This window comes from Cyprinodon tularosa, unplaced genomic scaffold (assembly GCF_016077235.1).
Source record: "Cyprinodon tularosa strain WSP-4 unplaced genomic scaffold, ASM1607723v1 ctg1025, whole genome shotgun sequence".
Classification (NCBI taxonomy): Eukaryota; Metazoa; Chordata; class Actinopteri; order Cyprinodontiformes; family Cyprinodontidae; genus Cyprinodon; species Cyprinodon tularosa.
Window position 1 is genome coordinate 149,097 of NW_024037811.1, and position 15,346 is coordinate 164,442.

General features: G+C 45.9%; 1 protein-coding gene across 1 annotated transcript; it reads right to left on the minus strand.

Annotated features, from left to right (window-relative positions):
- Positions 1 to 66: 66 nt before the first annotated feature.
- LOC119780294 (zinc finger protein OZF-like) lies at positions 67 to 13,374 on the minus strand. Its single transcript, XM_038280292.1, has 3 exons — positions 13,089 to 13,374; positions 3,350 to 3,649; positions 67 to 1,329 (listed from the first exon to the last, which is right to left on the minus strand). The coding sequence occupies exons 1-3, from the start codon at positions 13,150 to 13,152 to the stop codon at positions 77 to 79; spliced, it is 1,617 nt and encodes a 538-aa protein (XP_038136220.1). The 5' UTR covers positions 13,153 to 13,374; the 3' UTR covers positions 67 to 76.
- Between the last annotated feature and the right edge of the window lie 1,972 nt (positions 13,375 to 15,346).

The window sequence follows — 15,346 nt, forward strand, 5'->3', positions numbered from 1 at the left end:
CACAAAAAATGAAACTTTCCAGATTTGTCATTTTAGCACAATAAAACAAAAAGAAAATCCTGGTATATTTTGGGTTTCAGACTAAAACAAAAACAGTCTGGATGAAGGCTGAGCCCTGTGGCGTCTCACTGCTGTGGCGTCTCATGTGAAGAATCAGATCTTTTTGGTTGCTGTATTTCAGCCCGCATGTTGTGCATGGAAAGCGTTTCTCACTCGTGTGAATTGTTATGTGTTTAGTCAAAGTTCCTTTTTGACTAAAATTTCTGCCACAAATGGTACAAGAGAACGGTTTCTTACCTGTGTGAGTTCTCATGTGAGAAGTCAGATTAGATTTTTGAGTGAAACTTTTATCACAAATCGAACAGCAGTACGGTTTCTCACCTGTGTGAATTTCAATGTGTCTATTAAGATTAGGTCTATAAGTAAAGCGTTTTCTGCAGAAGTGACATTCAAAAGGCCTCTCTGCTGTGTGAGTTCTCAGATGTACATTGAAATCATCGATTTCTTTAAATGTTTTTTTACAGGTGTTACAGGAAAAAGGCCTTTCATCTGAGTGGGTTGTCAGGTGGTAAGACAAACTACCCTTTCCAGTAAAGCTTTTGTTACAGATGGTACAGGTGAACGGCCTCTCACCTGTGTGAGTTATGAGGTGTCTGTCGAGACCATATTGATCAATGAAAGTCTTTCCACAGGACGGACATTCATAGATCTCCTTACCGCTGTGAGTTCTCATGTGAACCTTTAAATGGGTTTTCTTTAGAAAGCTTTCTCCACATGTCAAACATGGGAAGCACTTCTCTCCCTTGTGACTTTTCAAGTGTTGAACTAAATCATTGTTCAGAGAAAAAGATTCGCCACAGATTGTGCAAGAGTGAGACCTGTTATCCGTGCGACTTCCCTCTTGCCTTTTAAGTGTTTGAACATCATTGTTATGCTCTTTGGTTCTCTGACATCCCTTATTCTCTGTGGGACTTTTATTTCCCTCTGAGTCTATTTGATGGATTTCTTCTGGATCCTGGTTCTGACTGTCACTAGAGTTCTGAGAGACGACTTGGTTGCTGATGGGTTCTGGTTCAATTTGGCCCTTTTCCTCGTGATCAGAAATAACCATAAATGTCTCTCCTTCCTCCTGCTTGAGAAGCAGCTGCTCCTCCTGCTCACTGATGGGGAGCTCCATGGTTTCCTCTTTAGTCCAGGGATCTTCTGGCTTTAGCTGCTCTTCTTTCATCTGCAGAGGTTCTGGTTCCTCTTGGTCCAAACTGGAATTCCTCTCCTGTTTCCAGAGCTGCTGCTCAGAGAAATCCTCCTCTTTTCCAACCTGCAGGAGGTCTGGAAAGACAAACACAGGAGAAAGACGTAATGTTGGAGGGGAAAGGAAGGAAACTTCACTTCAATCCTGTTTGTATTGGATCTAAGTTCATATAACCAGACTGCAACTACATCTTCCAACATACACTGCAGCTTGGACATCACCCCATAGGTTATAGAAGGTCAGTGAATGCCCCGCACGTCGTCTTTTGCAGTTAACAGTGTAAACAAAGGCACACCTGTTTGAAACACGTGGCAAGAAGGGTGAACATTTAACCCAGAGTTTCCTCATCTAAATTCCAAAGCCACTAAACATCTATTGCTTGTAACTTCTTATCGTCTCCCTGGTCTGAAGATCAGTTTTCAGAGTTCCTTTCTGATTTGGTATTAAATACTGACAGGGTCATCATAGTGGGAGATTTTAACATCCATGCTGACATTGAAGGCGATAGCTTAAGAGCAGCCTTTAATGCTATCTTAGACACTATTGGCTTTGTTCAAAATGTGAATAGTCCCACGCATTCTCATCTTCATACTTTGGATCTTGTGCTGACATACGGCATAGAATGTGAAGAAATAACAGTATTTCCTCACAACCCTGTCCTCTCTGACCACTTTCTAATAACCTTCAGGATTACTTTAACAGAGTTCTCCTCCCCCAAAAGAAGGTTACATTTTAGTAGATCTTTATCAGATAGTGCAGTTATAAATTTTAAATAATTTGTTTCACTTTCTCTTCTGTTTCGGTGAGCAGGGCTGCAGAGTGCTAAAGTTTAGTTTATTCGCCTTCACATATTTATTTGAAACATACAGCCAACTTCCAGGCAACTTAGCAAAGTGATCAGCATTAATTAAAACTTTAAATGAAATAACAGCGATAGATTTAGTATTTTTTACTCTTTAAACAAACATGTTTCATTGTTTTAGGACAGTTTAGTCAACACTAGACTCCAGACTCTAAAGCCAGCCCTTTGGTTTCCCATAGATCATTTGTTTTACCGGGTTTGCGATATTATATCTTATCTGATCAGGTTTCCATGTCAACAGTGGAATTATCAATGTTCATGAAAGCTTTTCTCCAACCTTGCCTAGAAAAAAGATCTTTAAGCTGTCAGTTTATCATGTAATGAGTTGCAGGAGTTTCTAGATGGACATTTTTGTTGTCATGAATCAAACATGGAAAGGTCTCTACTGTTCATTCCTGAGGCGTCACACTGCTGTAACTTCTAATGACGAGCATGAAATCTTTTGTTAAAACATAAGCCCCATTTCCACTACCCTAACATCGGTCCATGCATGGTAACCGCGATACCTGTTGAGTGTAAATGGAACGCAAACTTAACTGGACCGTGCTAGACACAACCAAAGTGCACTAAACTGGTACTAGTTCATCAGTAAAGCTCGGCGTGGTTCAGTTCTGGCTCGTTTTTCTGATAACAAAGAGCTCATGAGCAGACTGCTTCATCTCCTTACAGTCAGCTTCCAGTAGTTGGCAGTAATGTACATCATTATCGCTTGCCAACCGACATAAAACAGAAGAACAACTGTAAACAACAATCGGAATCTTCTTAATACTACATTTTATTAAATGGCTTCAAAAGAGTGTGGTGATACTAAAGGATGTCTTCTTTGCCTGACTCTCTGCAAACAACGAAATATCACAATTATAACCAAACGTAACTTCCTGAATGTTCTGGGCACGATTTTGATTTGCTTTATTCCCTCGTTCAATTCTAGCAGTAGCACCAAAGATCAGCCCTAGGAGGCGAGGAACCCGCTAGCGTGGTGTATAAACGTAAGGAACCAAGTTCTGCATGGTCAACTGATCCAAGCTCGGTCCGAACTCGGCATGGAACAGTTTCAGAGGGTAGTGGAAACGGGGCTATAGTTTGTTTCACACTTTATGCATGAATAATGTTTCTCACCTGTGGTTCTTTAACTCTAAAAGTAACGGCCTTTCATCTGAGTGAGTCATCATGTATTTAAATGTTTTTTTTAGTCAAACGTTTCTCACAGATCATACAGGACAAGGAATTCTTACCTGTGTGAGTTCTCATGTGAACCATTAAATGTTCTTCCTTTAGAAAGTTTTCTCCACATGCCAAACATGGGAATGGTTTCTCTTCCACGTCTCCTTCCTCCTGCTTGAGGAGCAGCTGCTCCTCCTGCTCAGTGATGGGGAGCTCCATGGTTTCCTCTTTAGTCCAGGGATCTTCTGGCTTTAGCTGCTCTTCTTTCATCTGCAGAGGTTCTGGTTCCTCTTGGTCCAAACTGGAATTCCTCTCCTGTTTCCAGAGCTGCTGCTCAGAGAAATCCTCCTCTTTTCCAACCTGCAGGAGGTCTGGAAAGACAAACACAGGAGAAAGACGTAATGTTGGAGGGGAAAGAGAGGAGACTTCACTTTAATCATCCATGTGTTGATCTAACTGCTTATAACCAGACGGGGACTACATCCCCCAGCAGGCATTGCAGCTCTCACACAGGTTCTGCTACAATGTAATTCTGGCAATAGACTGAAATCTGAACTCCCTTCCCAGGACTGTTCAGGGGCCTGTTTCAGAAAGGAGGTTAAGTGAAAACTCTGAGTTTGTTAACCCTGAAATGAGGGAAACTCTGGGTTTTCTGTTTCAGAAAGGGAGGTAAGTTAAACCTGAGAAAGCAGAGTAAGTCAAGCCCGTTTCTGAAAGAGAGGTAACTTATACTCAGAGTCAGTTACCATGGCAATTTACTCTGTGAACCTAACCTGGTCGGGAGCAGGTTTTCTTCAGAAAATCCAGAGTTTATTTTGGTCTCCTCCCCTTTTTTAAAGAGGAAGTGGTGTTTAAACACCTCATTGATTCTTTGGGGACATACAGTATTCATTGCACACATTTCAGTCACGTAGAGCGCATCAAAGGGAATGAAATGGCATGTCCTTTTATGGATGATCCTGTTTGTAAAGCCAGGTAGCTACTCTACTCCCATGATGTGCTCAAGGCTTACCTGCTTGAAGTATGTTTTTATATTTCATTTTCAGCTGCTGCCATGTTCTTTTGATGCCTGCAGGATTGCACCTATCCATGGAAACTAAATTAGGTTTAATAAAATACTGTTCCTCCAGTTTCACCTCTGATATTATAACAGTTGGGTAAGTTACTCTAAAATAGTTCTTAATTACTAACTACAGATTTTATCTTCAACAAGTCTAATTAGATTAATGTAATAATTACTGTCTCTAGAAAGTATTGGTCTACTTACTAATTTGTTTTACTTATTTATTAATTACTTTCTAAATCCGAAATCAACCTCAACCACTTGAACAATACAAGGAGAGACAAGAAACTGCACTTCTAATGCTTTCAAATAAACAATATTCAATAGGGGGTTTTCAGGTGACGTCACGCTCACGTGACTACTCAGCGCGTCCGCCATATTGGGTGGCAGCCTTAGGCAGTATTGACAGTGAAAAATTGTGAAATTGTGTGTAATTGTTGGTTGCACGGCCGTGGAGGTGGAGATCAACGCTCTTTCTATCGCATACCAGCCGTAATCGTGAATCAATGTGAAAAAACAAAACAGCTATCTGAACAACGCCGTCACCTATGGCTGACACGGATATCCAGGTCCGATTTGGACGGTTTTAAAGGAATAGTACACCCAAAACATGATTAGCCTTCATTTTCTACTCACCCCCATGCTGAACAACACTCTGGAGTACTTTTTTGATATCTCAAATGCATCTGGAGATCTGGGAGGCTTCTTGCTGTCTGCTGACATTCAAATAATGGAGGTCTATGGCGCCCGAGACAGAAAGGTCCATAAAAGTCCACAAAAACGTGTCAATATTCCTCCATACTGCTCGTCCAATGTATTCCAAGTGTCCTGAGTGGGTAGCGTCCAGAATTTACTCGAAACGAAGTCATTTAGAATGTTTTTAGAGCATAAACAGTAGTGCATAGGATTTCCTGAAAGCGCGCTCCTGCGAGTTCACGAGTCTACGGAAACCGCGGCAGACCAAACCAGATGAAAGTGCGCATTCAGCTCGGCAAAGAACTCATGCTCTTCCTCAACACTGAAGTCCTCAGACATTTTTCTTTCGTTGTTTCTTTCTTTGCACAGGTAAACAGCACATTTCTTCTTCTACGCTTGCATTATCGGCAGAGCAGACGCTGAATGCGCACTTTCATCTGGTTTGGTCTGCCGCCGTTTCCGTAGACTCGTGATCGCGCTTTTAGGAAATCCTATACACTACTGTTTATGCTCTAAAAACATTCTAAATGACTTCGTTTCGAGTAAATTCTGGATGCTACTCACTCAGGACACTTGGAATACATTGGACGAGCAGTATGGAGGAATATTGACACGTTTTTTGTGGACTTTTATGGACCTTTCTGTCTCGGGCGCCATAGACCTCCATTATTTGAATGTCAGCAGACAGCAAGAAGCCTCCCAGATCTCCAGATGCATTTGAGATATCAAAAAAGTACTCCAGAGTGTTGTTCAGCATGGGGGTGAGTAGAAAATGAAGGCTAATCATGTTTTGGGTGTACTATCCTTTAAGCTGGAATACGCCAGAGTCTGCAGTGCTCACTTTGTCACAGGTATTTAACTGTCAAGCATTTAAAACATGTAAGAATATATTAATAATAGGGCTTGGGCGTCATGACGTATTACTTTCCGTGGCCGCAATGTTGACCGTCTCCGCCGCCGCTATTCAGACTACTGCCTATGACTACCGCGTACTGGACTCCCTCTCTCAGCCGTGTTTTAATTTGATTAATTTCACCTTAACTTGATTTCAACCAGCGGGAAAAGGCTCAAATATGTGAGAAACCCGGAGGGTTTAGGGAGGTTTGGCAGTTAACATTACTAACCAAACCTTTGAAACACATAGCAGCTCGTTAAAAGTACATTACATGCCTGAGTGGTTGTTAGCACTAACGGTTAGCACTGTTTGCTGGCTTTATGAGCTGCAGCTCCTGAACCCATCCATTCGTAAACTGCACATGAGACTCCAAGGACTTGTAGCTTTGGAACTGTTCGCGCACCGCCGGCTGTTAGCCACCTAGCATAGCGAGCCCTGCGTCAGATTGTTTACATTTTTACCATCTTATTAAAACTCACCCGTCCACGTATGATGGCGATTTCCTTCATGTACATCACTTCGACATCTCGTACCCAACCAGATGTGAACTGGTTGTGAGCCTCTAGACCCTTGTACGCTCTCATTTCCTCAAGAGTGTGCAGAGGGTTTTCACTGAACACCGGGTAATGAACTATGTCACCGTGCTGTACATTTGGCCAATCATCTGGATTAGTGCTAAACAAGGCACCGTGGAGGACATAGGGGTCCATATGGTCGATCACGGAACATTTCCTCAGATATGTTCCATGATCTGGTGGCTCTAGCGTGCTGGCGTACTTATCCATTTGCGACATGATATATATGATATACGATAATATGCCACCCAAGATGGCGGACCGGAAGCTGGCCAGTGACGTCACTGAAAACCCCCTATTGCATGAATTAATCTTAAATTGACCAAAGTGTGTAACTAGAGGGAGAAAGTTCAAATCAAAATATACCTTTTAAAATTTGATATTAAATCCACTATTGTTTTATAGTCTTTAATTTAATTACAGTATTTATATGACTTAAGTAACTTAATTCATTACACCCAACACTGTATAAAAGTAATTAAAATGTAAACTTACGCATTGACTCGAGCAGCTATTTTCACCCAAGCTAACTCTCTCTCCTTCGCCGCTGCAGCCGTGTTGCTTTTTTTTAAATACATGTTCAAATTCTGCATATGCTTGCATAAACACATCCAGTTCTGCTGGTGAGAAATATGCACACCTTTTTTTATCTGATGCTGTTGCCATGGTGACTCGTAATATCTGTGCTCCATTGATAATGGCTTTTTATAGTTGTGGTGCACGCGCTTAACTCAGAGTCAGTCCATTTAGAGTTGGTTGAACTAACTTATTTCAGCTGTTCTGAAACCCAAAACTCAGAGTTTCCAATCTCAGGATAAGTCAACTCAGAGTTCAAGTTTTAACTCAGAGTTGGTTGAACTTCCTTCTTGAAACAGGCAACAGCTCATTTCAGCTGGTTATGTTGAAAGTTGTCAAAATTACACTGAAATTAGGCCAATCTCACGATTTTGATGAGCTCAACAATAACGAAAACTAATGGCCCTCCCTAATTACCCTCATAGGAAAGGAGAATGCTATGAAAGTATAAAGGCTGCACCCTTCAGACTGAGGCTGGGATTTTTAAAAGCCCTTGTTTTGTTTTTTAGGGTCTGCAGGGAAAGATGCAGCCTATGATAAAGCAACAACAACAACAACAACAAAAAAAAACAACCTAGAACTGTTTTTAATGCACCAGACAGACTCCTTCCATTTTGTCTCCCAGTGGGTCAATATTGGCATGGGAGTAAAATCACTATTTATTGCCATATTTCTCCCAGCTATCAAAATAAATGTGTAGTTAAAGAGAAAGCAAGTGCTGTAGATATTCATCAGAAGATATTGATCATTTAGTTATTTTGGCATCCATATTGTTTGGGGTTTGATTCAGTCTGAGAGGCAATCACAGTGGAAGACTCCACTGTGATTGGATGGATGGATTGATGGATGGATCAGGTGGTTCCTACCTATGGTTCCTAGGCTAGTGTCTCCAGGTAGCCTGATGAGGGCAGCGTTAGTATCAGGTGGTTCCTACCTATGGTTCCTAGGCTAGTGTCTCCAGGTAGCCTGATGAGGGCGGCGTTAGTATCAGGTGGTTCCTACCTATGGTTCCTAGGCTAGTGTCTCCAGGTAGCCTGATGAGGGCGGCGTTAGTATCAGGTGGTTCCTACCTATGGTTCCTAGGCTAGTGTCTCCAGGTAGCCTGATGAGGGCAGCGTTAGTATCAGGTGGTTCCTACCTATGGTTCCTAGGCTAGTGTCTCCAGGTAGCCTGATGAGGGCGGCGTTAGTATCAGGTGGTTCCTACCTATGGTTCCTAGGCTAGTGTCTCCAGGTAGCCTGATGAGGGCAGCGTTAGTATCAGGTGGTTCCTACCTATGGTTCCTAGGCTAGTGTCTCCAGGTAGCCTGATGAGGGCAGCGTTAGTATCAGGTGGTTCCTACCTATGGTTCCTAGGCTAGTGTCTCCAGGTAGCCTGATGAGGGCAGCGTTAGTATCAGGTGGTTCCTACCTATGGTTCCTAGGCTAGTGTCTCCAGGTAGCCTGATGAGGGCGGCGTTAGTATCAGGTGGTTCCTACCTATGGTTCCTAGGCTAGTGTCTCCAGGTAGCCTGATGAGGGCGGCGTTAGTATCAGGTGGTTCCTACCTATGGTTCCCTAGGCTAGTGTCTCCAGGTAGCCTGATGAGGGCGGCGTTAGTATCAGGTGGTTCCTACCTATGGTTCCTAGGCTAGTGTCTCCAGGTAGCCTGATGAGGGCAGCGTTAGTATCAGGTGGTTCCTACCTATGGTTCCTAGGCTAGTGTCTCCAGGTAGCCCGATGAGGGCAGCGTTAGTATCAGGTGGTTCCTACCTATGGTTCCTAGGCTAGTGTCTCCAGGTAGCCTGATGAGGGCAGCGTCAGTATCAGGTGGTTCCTACCTATGGTTCCTAGGCTAGTGTCTCTAGGTAGCCTGATGAGGGCAGCGTTAGTATCAGGTGGTTCCTACCTATGGTTCCTAGGCTAGTGTCTCCAGGTAGCCTGATGAGGGCAGCGTTAGTATCAGGTGGTTCCTACCTATGGTTCCTAGGCTAGTGTCTCCAGGTAGCCTGATGAGGGCAGCGTTTAGTATCAGGTGGTTCCTACCTATGGTTCCTAGGCTAGTGTCTCCGGTATCCTGATGAGGGGGCCTTATATCAGGTGGTTTCCTACCTATGGTTCCTAGGCTAGTTCCCAGGGAGCCTGATGAGGGCGGCGTTTGTATCAGGGGGTTCCTACCTAGGTTCCTAGCTAGTGTCTCCAGGGAGCCCGATGAGGGCCGTTAGTATCAGGTGGTTCCACCTATGGTTCCTAGGCTAGTGTCTCCAGGTACCCCCAGAGGGGAGCTTAGTACGGTGGGGCCTACCTATGGTTCCTAGGGATGTCTCCTACCTGATGAGGGGGACGTCAGTTCAGGTGTTTTTCCCCCTAGGTTTTCCCAGGCTATGTCCTAGGTAGCCTTGGGGGCACGTTTGACGGGGCCACCTAGGTTCCTACTAGTTCCCAGTAGCCTGATGAGGGCAGGGGTTTTGTACAGGGTGTTCCTTCCTTTTTCCGGGTTGTCTCCAGGTCCTTAGGGGAACGTTGTTTGGGGGGTTCCACCATGGTTTTCCTAAAATAGGTCTCCGGTAGCCATGGGGGGGCTTAATCAGGTTTTCCACCTATGGGCCAGGCTGTCCCCAGGGACCTGATGAGGGCGGGGTTAGAAAAAGGGGTTCCTACCCATGGTTTTCCAGGCTATGTCTCCAGGTAACCTGATGAGGGGGAGCGTTAGTACAGGGGGGGTTTTCCTACCTAGGTTCCTGGGGTATTTCCCAGGGCCGAAGGGGGACGTTATACAGGTGGTTCCCCCCTAAGGGTCCTAGGGTAGTGTCTCAGGGAAGCCTGATGGGGCGGCGTTAGTATCAGGGGGTTCCACCCATGGTTCCTAGGGTATTCTCCAGTACCTGATGAGGGCGGCGTTTGTTCAGGGGTTCCTACCCATGGTTCCTAGGGTATGTCTCCAGGGTTTCCTGATGAGGCGGCGTTAGTATCAGGGGGTTTCCCACCTATGGTTTCCAGGCTATGTCCCAGGGAGCCTGATGAGGGCGGCGTTATATCAGGGGGGTTCCTACCTATGGTTCCTACAATTCTTTGGGGGCCTGATGAGGGCAGCGTTAGTATCAGGGGGTTTCCACCTATGTTCCTAGGCATGTCTCCAGTAGCCCGATGAGGGGAGCGTTAGTATCAGTGTTCCAAACCCATGTTCCAGCTGTTCTCCAGTAGCCGATGAGGGGAGCGCAGTATCAGGGGGTTCCTACCTTGGTCCTAGGCTGTGTCCAAATACCTGATGAGGGACGTTAGTATCAGGTGGTTCCTACCTAGGTTCCTAGGGTAGTGTCTCCAGGTAGCCTGATGAGGGCAGCGTTAGTATCAGGTGGTTCCTCCTAGGTTTCCCAGGCTAGTGCCCAGGACCTGATGAGGGCAAAAGTTAGTATCAGGTGGTTTCCTCCCATGCCTAGGGCTAGGCACCAGGTTCCAAGAGGGGGGGGTTAACGGTGGCCACCATGGTTTTCCCAGGGGTAGTTCCCAGGGGAGCCTTGAGGAGGGGGGCGGGCGTTTAAGTACAGGGGGGGTTCCACCTAAGGTTCCCTGGGCAAGTTCTTTTCCAAATAGCCTAGAGGGGCAACTTTATATAGTGGTTCCTACCATGGGGCCTTAGGTAGTGTCTCCAGTAGCCCGATAGGGCAAAACGTTAGTATCAGTTTACCCTAGGTTCCTAGGGGCTATGGTCTCCGTTTGCCTTGATGAGGGCCGTCCAGTTCCCATGGGTTCCTACCTTATGGTTTCCTAGGCTAGGTCCTAGGGCCTAGGGCAAAAACGTTAGTACAGTTGGGCCCCCCAATGGATCCAAACTAGTTCCCAGTAGCCTGATAGGGCACGTTATATCAGGGGGTTCCTACCTATGGTTCCTAGGCTAGGGCTCCAGGAGCCGATGAGGCACGTTAGTATCAGGTGGTTCCTACCTATGGTTCCTAGCTAGTGTCTCCAGTACCTGATGAGGGCCGTTAGTATCAGGTGGTTCCACCTAGTTTTTTAGGGTAGTGTCTCCAGTAGCCTGATAGGCGCGTTTGTATCAGGTGGTTCCTACCTATGGTTCCTAGGCTAGTTCCCCCGTACCTGATGGGGCAGCGTTAGTATCATGGGGTTTTAACCCAGGGCCAAGGGTAGTGTCTCCATTTTCCCATGAGGGCCCCCTTAGTATCAGGTGTTCCTACCATGGGCCTAGGCTAGTGCTCTAGGTAGCCTGAAAGGGGGGACGTTGATCAGTGGGTTTCCTACCTATGGTTTCCTAGGCTGGGCCTCCAGTAGCCTGATGAGGGCACTTTTTAATCATGGTTCCTACCTAGGGGTTTCCTAGGCTAGTGTCTCCAGGGAGCCTGGAGGGCGGGGTTTGTATCGGTGGTTCCCACCTTGTTCCCCCGGCAAAGGGCCCAGAACCTATGGGGCAGGTTAGTATCAGGGGTTCCACCCATGGGGGTTTCCCAGCTAGTGTCTCCAGTACCTGAGAGGCAGCGTTTGTATCAGGTGGGCCACCCATTTCCTAGGGTAGGTCTCCAGGTAGCCTGATAGGGGGAAGCGTAGATCAGGGGGCCCCTATGGGCCAGGGGGTAGTGCTCCGGTAGCCTGAGAGGGCGGGCGTTAGTAAAAATGGTTCCCAGGTTTTTAGCAGTCTCCAGGTAACCGAGACCTTAGTATCGGTGGTTCCACCCATGTTCCCGGAGGCTCCAAGGTACCATGGGGGCAGCGTTTAAACAGGGTTTCCTACCTTGTTTCCCCCCGGCTAGTTCCCAAAACCCTGGGGCAGCGAGATCAGGGTTCCTACCATGGCCAGGCTAGTGCTCCAGGGGAGCCTGAAGAGGGGGAGCGTTAGACAGGTTGGGTTCCCACCATGGGTTTTTCCCAGGCTTATGTCCTAGTAGCCGAGAGGGCAGCTTAATCGGGGTGGTCCTACCTTGGTTCCTAGCTGTTCCCAGAGCCTGATGAGGCACGTTTTGTATCAGTGGTTCCCACCTAAAGGTTCCTAGGCAGTTCTCCAGTAGCCGTGAGGGCACGTTTTTTATCAGGCGGGGTTTCCCACCTATGGTTCCTAGGCTTTTCTCCAGGGAGCCTGATAGGGCAGCGTTAGTATCAGTGGTTCCTACCAGGTTCCTAGGGTAGTGTCCTCCCGGGAGCCTATGAGGGAGCGTTTGATCAGGGGGGTTTTTCCACCTATGGTCCTAGGCTAGTGCTCCAGGGAGCCTGAAGGCGCGTTAGTAACAGGGGGTTCCTACCTATGGTTCCTAGGCTAGTGTCCCAGTACCTGAAGGGCAGCTTATATCAGTGGGCCTACCTATGGTTCCCAGGCTAGTGTCTCCAGGTACCTGATGAGGGCAGCGTTAGACATGGGTTCCTACCTAGGTTCCTGGGGATTCCCAGTAGCCCTAGGGGAGCGTTATATCAGGTGGTTTTTACCTAGGTTTTTAGGGTAGTGCTCCGGTACCTATAGGGGAGCGTTTTATCAGTGGTTCCCACCTATGGGCCAGGCAGTGTCCGGTAGCCGATGAGGCACGAGTACAGGGGTTCTACCCATGGGTTTCCCAGGCTAGTGTCTCCAGGTAGCCTGATGAGGGCAGCGTTAGTATCAGGTGGTTCCTACCTATGGGTTCCTAGGCTAGTGCTCCAGGTAGCCTGATGAGGGCAGCGTTAGTATCAGGCGGTTCCTACCTATGGTTCCTAGGCTAGTGTCTCCAGGTAGCCTGATGAGGGCAGCGTTAGTATCAGGTGGTTCCTACCTATGGTTCCTAGGCTAGTGTCTCCAGGTAGCCTGATGAGGGCAGCGTTAGTATCAGGTGGTTTCCTACCTATGGTTCCTAGGCTAGTGTCTCCAGGTAGCCTGATGAGGGCAGCGTTAGTATCAGGTGGTTCCTACCTATGGTTCCTAGGCTAGTGTCTCCAGGTAGCCTGATGAGGGCAGCGTTAGTATCAGGTGGTTCCTACCTATGGGTTCCTAGGCTAGTGTCTCCAGGTAGCCTGATGAGGGCAGCGTTAGTATCAGGTGGTTCCTACCTGTCCGGTGTAAGATGATCTGGGGGATCCTGGTGAAATCCAGCAGTCTGTGCTGATCATCCATCTTCTCCTCCTCGATCTGATCTAATCTTCCTTTAAACTCTGGGAATGTTTCTCCAGCAGGAGTTAACTGCTCGCTGACAAACTCTCCTTCCAGCTGGACTCAACACATTCTCACTGCAAACACTCACACATTAGCAGCCTCTCTGCTAGCACACGGAAAGTAAAGCTAATGCTAACAGCTGATAGCTGCACAGTCCGGCCGGCTTCTTCTTCTTCTTCCTCTTCTTCTTCTTGTGGTTGGTGGCGTTAATGCAGCAAACACATTAACGCCACCAACTGAAATGGAGTCTGAATCGGAATGAATTAATTCCACCAAAGATCTTGTTGTTGTTTTCGTCACATTCTTCTTCTTTATGGGATTATTGGTGGATGGAATCCAAGGTTAAGATGCATTACCGCCACCTACTGTGCTGGAGGATCAGCCAGAGCGTCTGACCAGCCTTGTTTTTTATTGTAAATAATCCAGTTTCCCTTATTATAATAATTATTTAATATATTAAATAATTAAAATATACAGTTTTTTAATTTTTTTTAGTTTAATGTTTGCTTTATTTCCTATTAATACAGCATTGCTGTATTTTTTCTCTGCTCAGCCTGTATTTAGAATCATTCCTCCATAATCATATCTGCCTGTTGGATGCTCACCCTGAATAAGTACAGATTCATTTCATTTTGATTTTCTCCAATTCCATCCATTTTCCCAGCAGTTTTTATACGTAGATTAGGTGTTGATCTGTAGTTCCGTCCTCCTAAGTCACTGCAATTCTGAGTTTACTTTCTTCATGATAACAGTATTTATTTTAGATTTAGTAAAATCATTTTCCATAATGCTATCTTCATTCAAAGACAGTTTGGCTATATTACCTGTAAACTCATTCCCTTTAACCCTTTTATGAGCAGGGACCCACGTGAACTTAAACTGAGACTAAATCTGGGCGAACACCATGCGATATTTACAAGCTGCAACTCAAAGTGTACAATGAAACTGCAGGGCTTAAAAGTTCCCAGCTGACGATGTCTGTTCTCAGATGAGAGAGATGGCGCTACTCGGACTGGTCAATCTGGAAGAAGAAGAAGAAGAAGAACTCCCTCGTTTGCGCATGCTCAGTGCTCGAGGCTCTGGTAACCACAACCACAGTTTGACCACAACCACCTCAGGAGGGCCGACTGAAGTTCAGACATGCTTGATATTCTCCTGACTTAATGATTCCTGATGAGGAGCTGGTCGTTAGAAGCTGATCGCTCCTCATTACCCCCGTTCACTACACCACGCAGGACGCACCATCAGGCTGAAAATCTAAAAAGATCTTGTATATCTGTATGCCGACTGAAGCCTAATTAGAATTTCAATTCACATTGTGCTTTTTGGATGAGAACAAACAGTAGATAAGAACTGTTTCCATTCTATTCAGTCTATTTCTATAGCTCCAATTCACATCATGTCATCTCAGGTCACTTTCCAGTTCACCAGATCATCCAGTCAGATTGATTCAAAGTTTTCTATCTAAGGAAAACCAGCTGATTGCATCGACTCATTGACTCTTCAGCAATCCCTCACACTAAGCATGCTTGTAGCGACAGTGGAGAGGAAAAACTCCCTTTGAACAGGAAGAAACCTCCAGCAGAACCAGGCTCAGTGTGAGCGGCCATCTGCTGAGGCCCACTGGGGTTCAAGGAGACAGAAGCAGACATAGAAAAAGAAGCATAGATACAAAAGGCAACTGTCAACCAGCTCCACAGGCGGCCCCGTCCAGGAAACACACAGCCAGGATAACCTGAGCCACTCTAACTAGAAGCTTTATCAAAAAGGAAAGTTTTAAGCCTAGCCTTAAAAGTAGACAGGGTGTCTGCCTCACGGACTAAAACTGGTAGTTGGTTCCACAGGAGAGGAGCCTGATAACTAAAAGATCTGCCTCCCATTCTACTTTTAGAAATTCTAGGAACCACTAGTAAACCTGCAGATTGAGAGCGAAGTGCTCTGTTAGGAACATAAGGAACAATCAGATCTCTGATATCAGATGGAGCTTGGCCATTTAAGGCTTTATATGTGAGAAGGAGGATTTTAAATTCTATTCTGGATTTAACAGGAAGCCAATGAAGAGAAGCCAGGATAGGAGAGATATGATCTCTCTTTTTAATTTTACTGTTGGGGATTTGGCAAACTCAGGTAGCAGAAGATAAATTACATTCCAAGA